This window comes from Mirounga leonina, unplaced genomic scaffold (assembly GCF_011800145.1).
Source record: "Mirounga leonina isolate KUSES-001 unplaced genomic scaffold, KU_Mleo_1.0 Mir_93, whole genome shotgun sequence".
NCBI lineage: Eukaryota > Metazoa > Chordata > Mammalia > Carnivora > Phocidae > Mirounga > Mirounga leonina.
Window position 1 is genome coordinate 7,744,192 of NW_023270854.1, and position 17,089 is coordinate 7,761,280.

At 38.4% G+C, this 17,089-nt stretch overlaps 1 protein-coding gene across 1 annotated transcript in view; it reads left to right on the forward strand.

The window, feature by feature from the left end:
• The window catches only part of CD226 (CD226 molecule), an 80,231-nt gene extending 65,088 nt beyond the window's left edge, over positions 1-15,143 (forward strand). The window contains exons 5-7 of the mRNA XM_034996349.1: positions 4,438-4,540; positions 8,672-8,723; positions 10,445-15,143. Of these exons, the coding sequence (XP_034852240.1) occupies positions 4,438-4,540; positions 8,672-8,723; positions 10,445-10,558 (269 nt within the window). The 3' untranslated portion in view covers positions 10,559-15,143. The remainder of the gene's footprint in view (positions 1-4,437; positions 4,541-8,671; positions 8,724-10,444) is intronic.
• Positions 15,144-17,089: the final 1,946 nt, after the last annotated feature.

A 17,089-nucleotide genomic window follows, 5' to 3' on the forward strand; every position in this document is an offset into this window, starting at 1 on the left:
AAAACTTGTCAGATTATTCTGTTTTAAGCATGCAGGCCTTTACACTTTTATACTATGATTTTTTTTTTCTGATTGATAAAAGAACAATACATCCTTTAGAAAGTTTGGAATATTTTGGCATTTGTCCCTTTGCAGACTTTTTCCCCATAAGTCCTATACCTGATGGAGATATTACAGCAGGCGAAATTGTCAATGCTGGTTTTGAAGTTTTACTTAACTTTAGAGTCTATAGTCAGTAGTCTTCCATGTCATTGGAATTTCTTACATACATCATCCAAGTGTCTATAGCCAAGGTTTTCAAGGAATGGGCCTCAGATCAGCAACATAGATGTTGCATGGGAGCTGCAAATGCAGACCCACCAGGACCTTCTGGATCAGAGGTTCGGACGGGGGTGCCCCGAAATCTGTGGCTTAACAAGCCTGTAGGTGATGCTGATGCAAAGTAAGTCTGAGAACCACAGCCATACCGTCTTGCTCTTAGTCTCCTGGGGGGAAATAAGGATTTTCTTTTTGCTGTTCTAAGCGTTTTACAGAACCCTTTGTTCACATTTCTGAATATTCTTTTTTCTTTTTTTAAAAATATTTTTATTTATTTTTTGACAGAGAGAGACACAGCGAGAGAGGGAACACAAGCAGGGGGAGTGGGAGAGGGAGAAGCAGGCTCCCTCTGAGTGGGGAGCCCGATGCGGGGCTCGATCCCAGCACCCTGGGATCATGACCTGAGCCGAAGGCAGACGCTTAACGACTGAGCCACAGGCGCCTCCTGAGTATTTCTTTAGAATAAAATAGTTAATCAAATATGTAAGCACCTAGTGAAAGGCTGTGACACACAGAGACTGAATTCTTTCTGCATGCAGTTGTGGCAGTTTCTACTATTCCAAAGAGAGCTTGAGATGCTCAGTCTGACCACAGTCTTCCTCTTATGCAAGCTTGTTCTTTATGTACTTTTTCATAGTAAGTTATTTGTATCTCATTTTGTCTTCTATAGCTTTTTCTTTTCTTTTTTAGAGAGAGAGAGAGTGTGTGTGTGTGTGCAAGTGTCAGGGGCAGAGGGAGAGGGAGAAAGAGAATCCTAAGTAGGCTCTGGCTGGGGGGCAAGGGGGTGGGGTTGGATCTCGTGACCCTGAGATCATGACCTGAGCTGAAATCAAGAGTCGGTGGCTCAACTGACTGAGCCACCCAGGCCCCCCTATAGCTTTTTCTTAATAGCAAGGATGTGTTAAAGGTTCTGTTCTTTTGTCTTGACATGTTGCTTGTGATCATTTTAACTACAGATATTTTTCAGTTGACCTGGTGAATCCTATATATTTATTTATTTTTATGCCATTTCTCATTCCAGAGATTAAATAATACTTACTTATATTTTCTTCTGTTTACATGAAAAAATTTAGAGCTGTAGTCCACCCAGATTTTTTTTTTTTTTTTACTGTAGCAAAAGTCTAAATAGCATTTTCAAAGTGGTTAAACAATTTTCCCAGAATACTGTCAATGAATATTTTAATCATAACTTTCATTTTCTCACCAGGATTGCCTGTTTGATTTAACCTTAGCATCTGTGATACTCAAATTATTTCAGTATAACAAGTGTGGTCCTTTGATAGTCCTATGTTACAATGCAAAATAATTTCAGGTATTTTGTTCATTTATTTTTTATAATGTACTAAGAGCTTAAAAAGCTGATTCTTATTTGATGGGGAGAAAATTTCATTGTTCCTTTTGTAGGAGTGGTTCAATGTATTTTTGTCTGAATAAATTTAGCTTTCCCTTTCTCCATCATATTTGCACAAAAGCCATTCTTAGACTGTATGTACAAAGTCTCTAAAGTTCACACATTTTTCTACTTTTATTCACCTTATAGGTTCAACGAGTTTGAAAAATGAAAATAATATTTATTATTTGACTTAGTTTCACTTTGTACAAAAGAATGAGTGGATGTAGATTTTGAGCTCCTATCATGAAAAAAAAAAATCGCACCTAAGTAGTAGGTCAGGAAGGAAGAAGTAATCTGAGGGAAAGATCAGGGAGAATCCGATGAAAAGCATGATTTTCAGGTTGCTGTAGGATTGCAGGCTGTGTGGGAATCACAGAGCAAACATTGGGCTTTACTTTCAAGGTTAGAGGGAAGTCATGCTGTTCATCAGCCACAGCCTGGCCCCTTCCTGCAGGAGGGGAGACTGGCGAGTTTGCTGCCCCAAAGAGAGAGGGCAATGGGGACAGCTCCTAGGTTCCAATTCACTCCCAGTCCTGACAAATATATATATTTATATTTAAAAATACATATATTTAAAGATTTATATATTTATTATTATTTATTATTTATTATTTTGGAGAGAAAGAAAGAGAGAGCAGGGGTGGGGAGAGGGAAAGTGGCAGAGACAGAGGGAGAGAGAGAACCTCCAGCAGAATCTCTGCTGAGCATGGAGCCCGATGTGGGGCTCGATCTCACGACCTTGAGATCATGGCCTGAGCTGAAATCAAGAGTCTGCCACTTAACTGACTGAACCACCCAGGAGCCTCTGGTAACAGCAAATTGATGGGGTTTCTTCTCCTGGGAAGGAGCTCTGTGGGAGGTGGTGGGTGAGGAGCCTCATGCGCAGGAGGACATTTTAAAGATAAAATGGTCCCTGACCTCACTGAGATCTCGCTTCGGAGAGGATGTTGCTCTAGTAGTTTATTGCTTATTTGAATATTACCTCATTAGAGTCTCACCACAATTCTGTGATGTAATTAGAACTCTTGTCATTGTCGTCACTTGACAGATGAAGAAAGGCATGCGGAGAAGGGTAAGGGATTGGCTGGAGGTCACACAGCTAAAGAGTGACAGAGTCAGGGAGAGAATTGCAGATTCCTGGACCATTGTTCTTTCTATTTAAGCACTGAGTCAGAGTAACATATTTCTTCTGATTACTTTTTTTAAAAAAGATTTTATTTATTTGACAGAGAGAGAGACAGGGAGAGAGGGAACACAAGCAAGGGGAGTGGGAGAGGGAGAAGCAGGCTTCCCGCTGAGCAGGGAGCCCGATGCGGGGCTCGATCCCAGGACCCCAGGACCATGACCCGAGCCATGGGCAGACGCTTAAGCGACTCTTCTGATTACTTTTTATCATTAACTCGGATTAAGTGAAAAATATTTCTTAAATTCTACTTTTAAAATTATACTGTTGTGTGAATGTACTTAATTTATCAGCCTTAAGAAGTAATCTTCAGGGGCGCCTGGGTGGCTCAGTTGGTTAAGCGACTGCCTTCGGCTCAGGTCATGATCCTGGAGTCCCGGGATCGAGTCCCGCATCGGGCTCCCTGCTCAGCGGGGAGTCTGCTTCTCCCTCTGACCCTCCCCCCTCTCATGCTCTCTCTATCTCATTCTCTCTCTCAAATAAATAAATAAAATCTTTAAAAAAAAAAAGAAAAAAAAAGAAGTAATCTTCATTTACATACTCTTTTTAAATTTTTTTTTATTTTTTTTTAAATTTTTATTTATTTATTTGTCACAGAGAGAGAGAGAGAGAACACAAGCAGGCAGAGCAGCAGAGGGAGAGAGAGAAGCAGGCTCCTCACTGAGCAAGGAGCCCAATGTGGGACTCGATTCCAGGACTCTGGGATCATGACCATAGCCGAAGGCAGACGCTTAACGACTGAGCCACCCAGGCATCCCTTCATTTATATACTCCTGATAGTTATTATTTTTTTTTCAAAAGATTTTATGTATGTGATTGGGAGCTCCTTAGAGTGAAGGGTTATCTGTCTCAAACATACACTCTCTCTATTCTTGTTCTTTTTAAAATTTTTAACTGAAGTATAGTTGACATACAATATTAAATGAGTTTCATGTATACAGTATGGCGATTCAACAATTATATATACATTATGAAAGGTCACCACAGTAAGTCTAGTTACCATCTGTCACTGTAGAAAGTTATTACAGTATTGTTCACTATATTCCATATGCTGTCCTTTTCATCTTTGTGACTTATTTATTTTATAACTGGAAGTTTGTACCTCTTAATCCCCTTCACCTATTTATTTTTTTAGAGGTGGGGGAGGGGCAGAGGGAGAGGAGAGAGAATCTTACACAGGCTCCATGTGACGCGGGGCTCAATCTCACGATCCTGAGATTGGGACCTGAGCCGAAATCAAGAGTTGGACGCTTAACCTACTGAGCCACCCGGGCGCCCCTCCCTTCACCAATTTATTCTTGTTCTTCTTAAGAGGTTAAACTCAGCTGAATCAAGGAACTAATAAAAATCTGTGAGGAGTCACAAATATTTAGAAGACTCTAAAGTAAAAATTCTTTTTCCCTTACTTTCATCCTGTTTTTTCATTGGATCGTTTTGAATTGTTACTCTATTTGATCAATGTTCCCTTTCCTCATTTTCCCACTGTTTTTTTTCTGGCTTTAGCTGAATTCCTAATTCCTATTATATATTTTTTTCCTCCTAGGTAAAACTGATAACCAGTATATTCTCTTTGTGGCTGGAGGGGCAGTTTTATTGTTGCTGTTTGTTATCCTAATTACCATCGTCATTGTCATTTCTTATAACAGGTGAGTATTGCAGCTCATCCTGATTCTTGTTTCCCTTAAGTCATCCTGATATGAGGGGTTCTCTGTGAATAACCCAATAGTAGGCCAAGCTGCCTTAGCACTCACATACAGCATTTCGAGTATTTTTCATACAAAAGAGAGAAGTAGTTGTGGTAATATCAGAGGAGAAAGCTAGAGTAGCTCATTTAAGAATTAGTAGGAACTGCTCCCATGTTAGCAGAGCTTTCATATTCTGGGCAGCCAACTGCCTGGAGCCTCTGCTGCATCTCCCTTGTCCTCTCTCTTCCTCCTCCTGCAAGGAAAAGAGGGTGTTGGGCGAGGGGTGGTGTGTGTGCTTGCGTGCGTGCATGCACCCATCCGTCCGTCTGTGCGTGCATGTGTGTGATGAGAAGGGAGAGGGAGGGAGGGATTCTGAGAAGGGGAAGAACAGGGTTGAGCAGTAATAATGCCTTCATGTATTCATGCATCAAATATCTATTGCAACCGTAGTGAACAAGATGTATGGAGTGCACATTCTAATAAATAAACAACATACTTTTAAATGGTTGTATAGTCTCTGAAACAAGCAACAGAGATGCTATTCCTAAAAAAATTATTGAGGAAGAGAGGTGTGTTGGAAGGGGCTAACTTAGAGAGAGTAGGTAGTCAAACTCTACTTAAGTTTCCTACCTTTTACTCTCTGTGGCACACTTGGGAACTTGCTGGAATATTCTGGGTTGACTCTGCCCTTTCTTGCTGTCTCATGTTCACCAACTCACTTATCTAGGTATTTGTCATAATCTTAGCTGTAATCATATTGAATTGAAATTACTCTTTATTCTTGTGTTCCAACTAAAGTGTTCTCTTGTTAGCAGAGGGAAGGAATACAGCCATCTCCTCTTCTCTTCTACCCCAGCAATATTTCCAAACACACACACACACACACACACATGCACATACGCACACACACGTGCAAGTGCATGCGTATTAATAGGATATCAGGTAGGTTTCTCTATCTCATCTCCATATCCCAGCCTCACCTCTTTGGAGCTGGTATTACAACTCCCTGGAGGTTAGTTAATGCTCCCAATCTGCTCCCAGCTCCAGCTGTCTCCTCTCTTTCTTTCGAACACATCTGACTTTTCCCGGTTGCTCTTCTAAAAGCTAGTATCCTTCCTGTTTAACACCTTTTCTTGTCTTTCTACTGCCACCAGAATAAGGTTAAAACTCATTAACTCTGTATCAAAGGTGCCCATTGTTCTGACTTCCACCCAATTAGTGGGACCCCAACCTAATGTTCATTTATATTTTCTACTTTACTGCCCCCAATGTCAACAAATTTTGTTAACACTGCAAGTCTCATTTTGTGAACACACCCGACTCTCTTTCCCATTTGGGTAGCTAACAAAGCCAACCCCATGTTTGGCTTTACTCCTGTGGCTCATTCAAGGCATGGGACACGTGTCCCCTTTGGGAGGTCTGTCCTGGTTCTCCCTCCCTGCAAAGAGACCTGATGTCACCATCTATTGAGCCTTGCAGCCTGCTTTGTAGCTTCATCATTTTTGTGCTGTCCTCCCTTCTGTTCAAAATGTCAGGGATTGCATTTTATTCATTTCTTAGTGTTTGATAGCATTTAGCACTAATCTTTCCAAATAATGGATGGTCAATAAGCATTTGTCTAATTAAATTGAAACACAGAACTGTCGTTTTCCCTTTCTCTCCATCACGGGCTGCCCTCAAGTCTTTCCCTGGATGGAAATTGAACAAATTAGCAAATTGAGGGAAGGAGCCCAGGGTGTTAGTGACACTAAGGATTTTTCTACTGCTTCACCTTGGTTGATGAAAAATTCCGAGGGTGGCTGTGACAACAGGAGCACCCGGGAACACGGGCAACATGGTAGGAGAGAGTGAGTGACAGCACGGATCTCCGGAGGGTCACAGATGTTGGACATGATGGATTTAGCTTCATGAAAATGCATCACTTTTACATGAATAGCTAAATTGAACTGTAGAATATATTGTCCCACTTGGTTAAATGCGATAAAAAGATTAGTGGACTTGAATGTGTAATCATGGCCGAACATCACAAAGGAAGAAACGCTTGTTCTTTCTACCTTGTCACCCGGTTGTAACTTAGAATGGAAATGTTATGAAAAATGACCCAAGGGCTGAAACAATGGTCTTCAGAACTCTGTCTTCCTGACCATTTACAATAATCCTGCCGCTTCTGATGTGCTGACTTGGGGAGAAGCCAGAGGAGATCACAGTGTGCCTGAACGAAACCAAGTCCTTCCTTCACACCCAGTACCCCGGAGCCTGTGTGTCCAGGGGCATTTCCCACACTTTCTCTGCCTCATTTTGTGTTGCTTCCAGTTAGAGATCAGAATGGTCACATTGTTAAGTGAACGTGGTTGGTGGACGTGCGTAGCCTTGGTTAGGTGTGGCGGGAGCCAAAAGACAGTGGACACATTGACGTGTGTGTCTATAGGAAGAAATTTAATGTTCAGTGTGCAAAATGTTAGACACTTATTTTTCCTTTTATTGTCAACTTTGATGTTCACAGCAATAGGCTCTTTTGCTTTGCCTGGGACTCTCCCAGTTTCAGCACTGAAAATCCCTCATTCTGGGGAAACTCCTGAGAATGAAGCAAACCAGAATGGTCGGTCAACCTAGAACAAACCACAGTGTTCACCATCTTTATTTTACAGAGGAGAGGACTGAACTTTATAGATGCAAAAGCTGGTAAATTGCTGAGCACAAGTAAAACACAGATCATCTGACTCTAAGTTTCTCGTTCTCTTTTCTTCATCATATTGAATATTCTAGGCTTATATAAACAATATATATATTTGGACCTCTTTGGGAAAGTTAATCTATATTATGATATAGCAAGCCTTGTGAGTGATGATTTGACAAAAGATCCACTGTCATAGATTTGTTTCTTCATTTGTAAAAAGAGGATAGTAATAGCATCTACATCACAGATTTCTTTTGAGGAGTAAATAATTTATATGAAAGACCTGGAAACATCAGTTTCACATAGTAAACTTAACACATCAAAAAATTAAATTAATTGTATAAGAGAGTCTTTATAAGTAAACAAATACACACAGAGTAAGATCAGTTTGTGATTATGTCGACACAGTAGGAGGATTTCCTAGTGACTAGGAGAGAACAACATCCATCATCTGAACCTTTCCCTGGAGAGAGACTAGCTTGGCTGGTTTTTAAACTTTCCATGAAGGAATTACAACTTCATCTTTTTGCATAAACGAAAAAATACCTTAAGTTTTTGCATCTAACCCATCTCCTCTGTGGTCTGATAAAAATCTTTTCTTTAGGGAGATGAAAAAAAGATAGTCATCATCTCCCATAATAACTATTTTCATGCACTTGGGTAGAGTTGTTTCATCCAGTGCATTCAGTTATAGTAGCCTCTTTTCTTCTTCTCTTGAATTTTAAAAGATTCCTCCTGATGTTAGGTTTTTATAGTTTTCATTGGAATGGTCGAGAGTTTATGGAATAGCATGGCTCCAGATGGCCCATGGAACTGGGGCAACATGGCTCCAGAAGCAGTGAGCCTAATAGTCATGAGAGAAGGGTGTGGATTCAAATCCAGACACTACTACTAGCCAGCCACATGATTTAGGGCAAGTTACTCTTCCTCTCTTGCCTCAGTTTCCCAATCTGAGTTAAATATAGAGTTTTTGATGAAAGCTAAATAAAATAATCCATTGAGGAGGTTTGGTAAAACACCTGGAACTTTCTCTAAAGCTTAACTCTATTATCACTGTCATCCAACATGTTACACTGTTGGCATTGAGAAGGAAGTTTTTAATTGTGGGAAATCTCTAAGCTTGAAATTATTTGGAGAAGGCAGTAAGCCATTTATGCAATAACCTACTATGAACCATTCTTTAGTAAGCTCGCTGAGATTAATTACTAATATACACTGGCTGGATATCCATTTAGATGCCTTCACCATCTGTGGAAAAGAATTAGGTCAAGGGAATTTTGAGTAGGTATGTATGAAGCAATTTCAACATAGTTAGGGCATGTAGGCTGCGGTACAAGTAGGGTATAATACTATATGCAATAATACTAGTGCTGAAGTGTAAGATCTTAATGCCTCTATTGAATATGTATTCTTAGGAGAAGGAGACAGAAAAAACTATTTAAACAACCCTGGGATGCACAGAATAAGGTAAGTTTTCTCAGAGCTGTCATTTTCCACCTTTTGTGCATTGTAATATCCTGTAAAGTGGGTCCATTTTGCAGTCGACAACCTTATTGTTCTCCTTTCAATTACCTGGCCATGTAGTGGATCAGCTATTTGAGGAAACACCTGTTCTCTGACCTGTTCTCTTATTATTGATGCCCTTTGAAATAGTTTGTCTTACTTCATGTTCATTGTCTCCACTGTTGGTCAGATTTTCTCTTTAACATATATGATTCTGTTTACAAAATTTTTTAAAAAGATTTATTTATTTTAGAGAGAGACTCTCTAAAATAAAGAGGGAGTGGGGGAAAGGGATAGGTAGAGGGAAAGAATCTTCAAGTAGATTCCCTGTTGAGCATGGAGCCCAATGCAGGGCTCCATCTCACGACCTGAGCTGAAACCAAGAGTCAGATGCTCAACTGAGCCACCCAAGTGCCCCTGTTTACAAAATATTACAGCAAAACATTTCCCCAAGTGTTATCTAAAATTACATCATTTCCCTTCAATTTAATTATTTGCAATTGAATTCTACATGACCAAAACATCAAGTAATAAAAATTTTCTGACAATCTAATATGTGTGCTTTGGATTTCTGTTATCTATTTATTTATCAGTTTAATTTTTTTTCTTCTATTAGTTACCCTTTACACACCAAATTTTTTTTTTTTCTGAGTAATACGTGGCTGGCTTTTTGACAGTAACTGGAAAGACTACAGAAGTTTTGCCTTGTTTCATCTGCCGCTCCAGCAAGTGATAAAACATTGCTGTTATACACAATTTTGGGGTCCCTTCTTTGTCCTTAGCTGTTGTCAACTCAAGCCACTCTATAGCCACATTTATTGCTGTGAATGTCAGGGAAGGGAAGGAACTTTGCAACTTCCTATATTAAGTATTCAACTTGTTCAAACTTTTGTAGAATAATGATATTTTTAATGATGATTAGAAAGATAGTGAGTTGGACTGGGAAAGAGAAAGAGGCTGACCTACTTGATTGTTTTGGGGTTTTCAACAGGCTCTGGAATTACCAGTGGAACTGCAACTTTCTTTTTGCTTTTTCCTTGCAACCACCAAAACCACTCAGTTTCCAAATTACTCACCAAAGACCTTTCTCTCTTCTTTTTTTCCTCTCGATTTCTCTCTCCCTCACCCATGCCTACATATTTTCTGCCACATACATGTATAGGTGGCCAAAGTGACTTGATTAGGGTAGAGAAGGTTATATGACATCTTCTTGAAAGTAATGCCAGTTTATTTTGTTAATTTCTTTTATTGTGTTTAGTTGCTTATTGTCAAGACATGACACTGTGTACTTTAAAAGTATTGTTTATTAAAGCATTCATTCAACTGAAATTATTAAGCACCGTGCCACTATGGGAAATACTATACTAAACTTCCATGTAAAAATGAGACTAATGGTTCCTACCAAAACAGCCTGGGACATTGGGAGAGAGTTCTAAGACTGTTTCATAATCTAATATAAAAAGTGATAATCTAGAGTAGTCTCCTGTTGCATCTTATTCTGAGCCCTGAAAGTAAAAAATGGGATTTCTCATATAAGTTGAGTACAAAGAAGGGAATGTTTTATGAAATTAATTATAATAGAAATTTGACTTATATTGTGGTTGATTTAAGGAGAGATCTGTTTTGAGTATCTTTATTGGCTGCTGAAATGCAGTGAATCATTGACATTCTGTCTGTCTTTCTAGGCAGCCAACAACTACAGAAATCCCGACTCTACCAATCAATCATCGGATGGTGCAAGAGAGGATATTTATGTCAACTACCCAGCCTTCTCTCACAGGCCAAAGACCAGAATCTAAGCTTTTTCCTTGATCTGAGCAAATTTATGATGACTGTTATGTATGTGGATCTTTACATAATTTTTTCCCACTACTCAGTGCCTACCCTGGATACCAGTTGGTTGAATATATTTAATTTGATAGGAAAAATACTTTATAACCTGGAGAGCATTCTTAACAGAAGTGTTTCAGAAAACCTGACTCTACATAAAGGGAAACTTACTGAGTCATGTAATGGAAGAATCCAGGGGAGAGATCAAGCTTCAGGCAAGGGTTATTTACCAAGGTTTAAATGTCATGTCTAGAATTAAGTTTGGGCATAAACCCGTTTCTGGGCCTCCTTTCATGGAGTTGGATCCACTTTATTGGTGTTAGCCTAACTCTTATTCATGTGTTTCCCTTGTGTTTCCAACAACTCTTGGCAATTCATAATCCTTGTTTCTGCCTGGTAGAGAGTTTACTTCTCTGATAAAGCAAACAAATTTGGTTATTTGTCCATCATTAAACAGGCATTATGGCTAGAAAGGATGAAATGGCTTAAGTCAATTAAGGGTTGACCTCTAGAACCAGGACTGAGGCCAAAGCACATTACCAGGAAATTCAGGGTATCATTAGAGGAGGGAAATGGGGCCTGGAAGCTGCGCTGGTGACCAACAAATGTGCACTGCAATGCCATTCCCAAACATCTCTTATTAACCAACTAAAAAGAGAATATGTGGATGGATCTGGGTTAGCTTTCTCTCTCCCCACTTTAAAATCTGCTCTATCAGCATAGTCCAGCAGAGTAGTTGGCAGCAGAATAAATGAATGGCCAAGAGGAAGACAAATGTGACAGGGAAATCTCTTCACTCTCTGTTATCAAATAAAGTAATCCCTGATTCCACATGGAATTCTTGCCACTCTCCCTGGCTTAGCTTTTTGAGCAAGTGTAGTAGATGGTCCAATAATAACTTAAGTTTTTGATACTGAATTTTTCTACTTCTGAGAATTATTTCAAATATGTAAATCGTTTCAAAAGAGTCAGACATCTAGGCATTATTAGTGTTTTTTTAAAAAATAATTATGGGAAATCTGAATATAAGAAAAAGAATGGTAGTTGGAAGTGTGGTTTGGGTTGTGGTAGAAACATGAGGGGGAGGAACACTGGGGCGCTATAGGGAAGAAGGAACAGGGAACAAAGAATGGGAAGATACAGAAATAACCTTGTCTTGCTTCACAGTTTGGCCAAAGACAACCCTAGCGATATCAGTACAGAGCGATTAGTGGCCATCCTGTCATTGTTCAAATTCTAGACGGGGTCAAATGAAGAAAAGTAGTCCTGAAGCTAAATAACGGTCATGATCACCCTGAAACCACAGTGGTCATTACCAAAGATAGCGATCATTCATGTCTCAAATATTTATTACTCATCTCTAACATTCACCACAAAAATTGCATGTAAGTATCAAAGTTGTAGATTTTTATAATTTTAAGTGAACCAAACCAAATTCTCATGTTATCTAGGAAGATTTGAAGCTGGAATTTACAGTTTTAGGGGAGTCAGTGGCTATTTTACGACAATAGCTTTAACTACTATGCGCGCCCAATGTGTAGTGATTCTGTGAATCACAGAAATTATGAGTGCCCCTCCCTGCTTCAGAAAGGAAAAAGTAAAAATGTCCACTTCTCGTGAGGTATTTCCAAATTCTCAATGACTAATATGGGTGAGAAGGAAAGCATTTCTACCAATGCAATATGGGGAAATGGAAATTCCACTTGAACAGAGGAGATGATGTGTTTGGGGGCGGGGTGCACAATACAACCAGATGCCATTGTCCTGGAGGTTTCACTCATGGAAGAATTCTGCAGCAGAGCCTGCAGACCATTTAAAACCAGTCTCTTTCTCCATGAATGTTTTGCTTTTTCTTTAATCTGTCACTCAGAATATTTATGAGAACTATATCCTCTGTCCCTCTTCTTCGTGTATTCTTCCTCTGCAGAGCTCAGGATTTTTCAGGCATTTGGAACCCTTCTAAGTCCTGCTGGAATTTCTCTGTCCCCCCCATCCCACCCACTGCCACTGGTCCTGTTACACTCTCAGCTGTTCATGCTGATGAAATTCTACTCACTAATTTCCTTTCCCTGGACATCTTTACTTATTAACAAAGCACTTTCATTATTGTCTGTTTAATATCATTCCTAATTTGCTAGAGTTCCATAACTCTACCATATATATATATATATATAATATGTATATGTATAAAACTATACCTACTATATAGATACTATATGGTATATATAGTATATTGTGTGTGTATGTGTGTCATACACACACATATATATGTACATATATATATATTTCCCCCTAATCTGTTACACCTACTATTCTATTGTTATTAAGGAAACGGATCAAAACAGTTCCACAGAATAAAATGTCAGAATTGAATTAAATTATGTTTTAAATCTTTTTTGAAAGGTGCTACTTAGGGAGCAAGATGCTTCCTAGGATTCTTTTTTACATATATAATTTATGATGATATATAATATATTACATAAAAATCTATGTTTCCTTTGAAAGCCATAAATGTAAATTTGAATATTTCCATTAAAGTAACCAATGAAAGGGAATTGCTGTGTGATGACAAGTTAGGTAAGTTTGTTAAATGTCATTATAGAGTATACAGTTTTGTTGGGGAAAGAATACATGCCATTAACCTACGATGACTAGGTGTTGATTGTATTATCATCAGAGAGACCTTGAGACATTATTTAAGGGCCTTTATGCATACTGAGAAAATAGAATTGAAATTTCATTAGCTTGTAATTATGCTTGTGGATGCAAGGCAGTAGATGAGGCTATATTCTTTAGTTGGTCAATATTAAATTTTTAGGATTTTTAAGTGAATCAATTTATTACTAAAATATTATACATATAAATTTAAAATACATTGGTTATCAATTTACAAGACAAAGGAAGATAAAAATAACTTCACTAGGTTTACTTTCATTGTAAATACTCAAGTTATGTTGGTTTATATAGAACTATCTTAAATCACATCTACAGCTGCATTACCGTAATTTACCAAATTGGTAGAGTCCACATTGTAATTAGAAATTGCTGTAATGAAAGTGCTTCTCCTTGATTTATAATAATGTGCTGTATTCCGTACTGCTTGTATGAGATTTCAGCAAGATTGGAGGTATTGTAGAACTCAATGTTTATAAAGTTCAGTTGGAGGTGCTAAATTGTGAGTAAAGTGTTTAGCTTCTTTCCACAATAGTGGAAAAATATCTTTGAAAAATATAAAGTGGTGCAAACCTATAACACAAGTATCATCATTAGTTTGGCCACTACTAGAACATAGTACCTAGAAAGTATTGACCTTCACATTCAGGCTTTTGCATAAATTAGTATACTTTTCTACTGGTCTTTTCACTGGAATTATTCTAAGTCAAGTCTCTAGGCTCTTATACATTTATCTGAAACATAAAAACAAGTATTTTTTTTTAACTTTTCTATTGCTAGTGACCCATGTGTGGAACTGTGGCTTCTAGAATTCACTGCAATGCTTTAAGGGAATTTTACAAAATCTTCAAGGTTGGTTTACATAGTATTTCAGATTCAAAGCACTAACTGTGTTGTAAGGTATCATAATAAAACACCGAATCTGGGGATATGTGTGATAAATGTCTGCAATAATTCCCATTTATTGCCTATTGTCCCTGTTTGAATGATGAGTTATATAATCACCCTGTTTAGAACATTTTTTCCAGTTTTATGTGTAATTTCAGATTGTCTGGTTTTGTAGGGCATGCAATGTACCTGACATACTGAATTCTGTTGTTTGAATGAATAAAGTGCAGTATTTCACCATCATTAGTTTTACCTGCCATCAAAGATTATTAGAAAAAAAGTCCGCTAGAATAATATTAACATAACGAGTTAAATGCAGAAAAAATTCAAACCACTGACGCTTTATAACTTCTATAGCACTGCAACATTCAGTGCATTTTCTAAGTACGTGGAGTTCAAAATCAAAGTGCTGTATGAGGGGTTTTTGCAAAAAAAAAAAAAAAAGTTTCCTGCCCTTCCCATTTCCCCCCCCATTGAGACAACAAATTTCACTTCCTCTGATTACTTTATTTCTCTCTACTTTTCTGAATAGCATGCTTATATCATTACTAGATTTTTTTCAATTTTAGACATTGTATTTTGATGCAGATGCTTTCTTCTCCACGAACTCACCACACATGCATACATTTCTCATGTGCCCATCCTTCCAAAATATTTGTATTAAAGTTTGATTATTTCAATATTTGGTGTTTATATATTTATGACTTTGCCAACACTCTTCTCAGCTGAATCAAATGGTAAAAATGATCATGCTTCTCTCCTACAGAACTTTGGTTTTCACCTAGAGCTAATAATTGTCTCTTTTTAGCTTTTAATAGTTTTGTATTTACCTTAAGTTTATCTCAAACCCTTCACCAGTGACCTAGATAATCTCTCCAGATTCTCTGTGATGCAACAGATGTTCCCAACTTTAACTTCCTGAAAAATTCACCCTAGAATCTTGACTTGGGTCATTAAGCAGTGGTTCTTCCTGCATGGCTGTCATCCTCTGTCTCCCTTCAGAAAAAATGAAGACAAAGGAACATAAAACCTGGAATCAATTCTAGAAAATGCCCTAGTACACAAGGCTATGAGGTTCCAGATTGCAAGTGTTTACCCAGTGACCTGAACGAGGAACAGTAAGAAACATACAATATTTGGGTTTGTGTCTGCAAGAGTCGGGGGTATTTGTTGTAATCTTTGGAAGCTAATGTTGACTGTTCTAGAAAAACAGAGACAGAGAGAGGGAGAGGGAGAGAGGGCACCAATGCTTGGGAAATGGGGAGAAAATGTGGCAACTCCAGTGGTCCATAAGCAGGATGGCACATTTTAGATAGACTTTAATATAAATTCAGGGCCTTATATAATAACTGAATTTATTACAGGTGTATCCAAATATATCCAAGGTTGTTTCTGAATAAGTTGGTGAATAGACAAATACAAGTCACAATCCATATCAACACTCTCAGGAGTACTGGAGTAGTGGCCAACAGTTCATTTTTAATAGTGCTATTGAGATTGGATTTGGATATGAGGATTCACCCATCTCCCAAAGAACAGATCTATTGTATATTATTCTTGACTTTAACTTTAGTCCAGTTTACTGATTTTTTAAACTGTAACTTATGTCTAGACAGGTGTGTCTTTACACAAAAATATCAATTTCTTTGTAACATATAACCTCCAAAATTCCAAGTAAGAAGCTGACCTTTGTCCATTTTTTAATGGAAAACTGCTAATTAAAATAATATAAATGTCATAAAATTATACTAAGTACCACTTGACGAGTAGAAACAAACATTAAAGGAAGAACGCAGTGAGTAGACAGCACCAATCTTGTACATGTGGCCAAAGAAGCAAAGGTCCTTTCTGGATTATGAGTTTAAAATATCCCCTGAGTTCAAAATGTCAAGCAAAATTCTCCAAATCCTGGAAGAGTGATGCCAAACGATATTTGTAAGACAAGAAGCTCTGATAACTTTCTTCACTCTTCAAAATTTAAAGAATCTCAACTGATTTTTAATTTTTCTGGAAATTCATTTTTAAGATGATCTCCTTCTTATTCAGTCACTTATTCATTACAACCTTTATCCTAGGTATTCAAAAGTACTTCTAGTGAATAAAACCATTATTCTTTAATCAGATGATTGGGTGAGATTTTGAGCTCTCCAAAGTTCTCTCAATGTTATTAAAATTTCTTATTACAGCTGTTCATGTGTCTTTGGTCCGTGACATTCACAAACATTTCTTCAGTAGAATTGCTTGCCCCTTCTGCTCCCTGCTCCTATCCATTCCCATGAAGGCCTGGCCCCTGTTGATTATGTTATTATTACTATTTTTTAATTCCTTAGGTGAGACAGGAAGACCACAGGAGCCCAGACTAAGTTTGAGACCTGTGCTCTGGTGAAGTCCTTTCCTCTGGAGGGTAGGTGGGTCTTTGTTATTGAGAAGGCTCTTGGCTTATTTCACAGTGGTGACCCTGCTTGTTCCCTTGCCAGATCCATGAGGGGAACTTTCTCAGGTCCTCATGGTGTTAGCATTAAACCTGGAAGTCCTTCCTCATGTACTTTTTAAAAAAAGATTTATTTATTTATTTGACAGAGAGATGGAGAAGGAAAGAGAGAGAGAGCACAAGCAGGGGGAGCGGGACATGTAGAAGCAGGCTCCCTGCTGAGCAGGAAGCCCAATGTGGGGCTCAATCCCAGCACCCTGCCCGGGTTCATGACCTGAGCGGAAAATGCTTAACCGACTGAGCCACCCAGGCACCCCTCCCCATGTGGTTTTAATACATGTGTTTTCTGGTGCTTTGGTTTCTTACCTGTTTCTTTGTCCTGACATTATGAAGCTTCACTAGGCTGTTCTGACATTGGAATCGGATCCATGTTGCTCTTTGGCCCATTTTCATAAACCATAGATCCACCTGACAAAATATTTATGGCATATGAAAATTTGGCACAAAT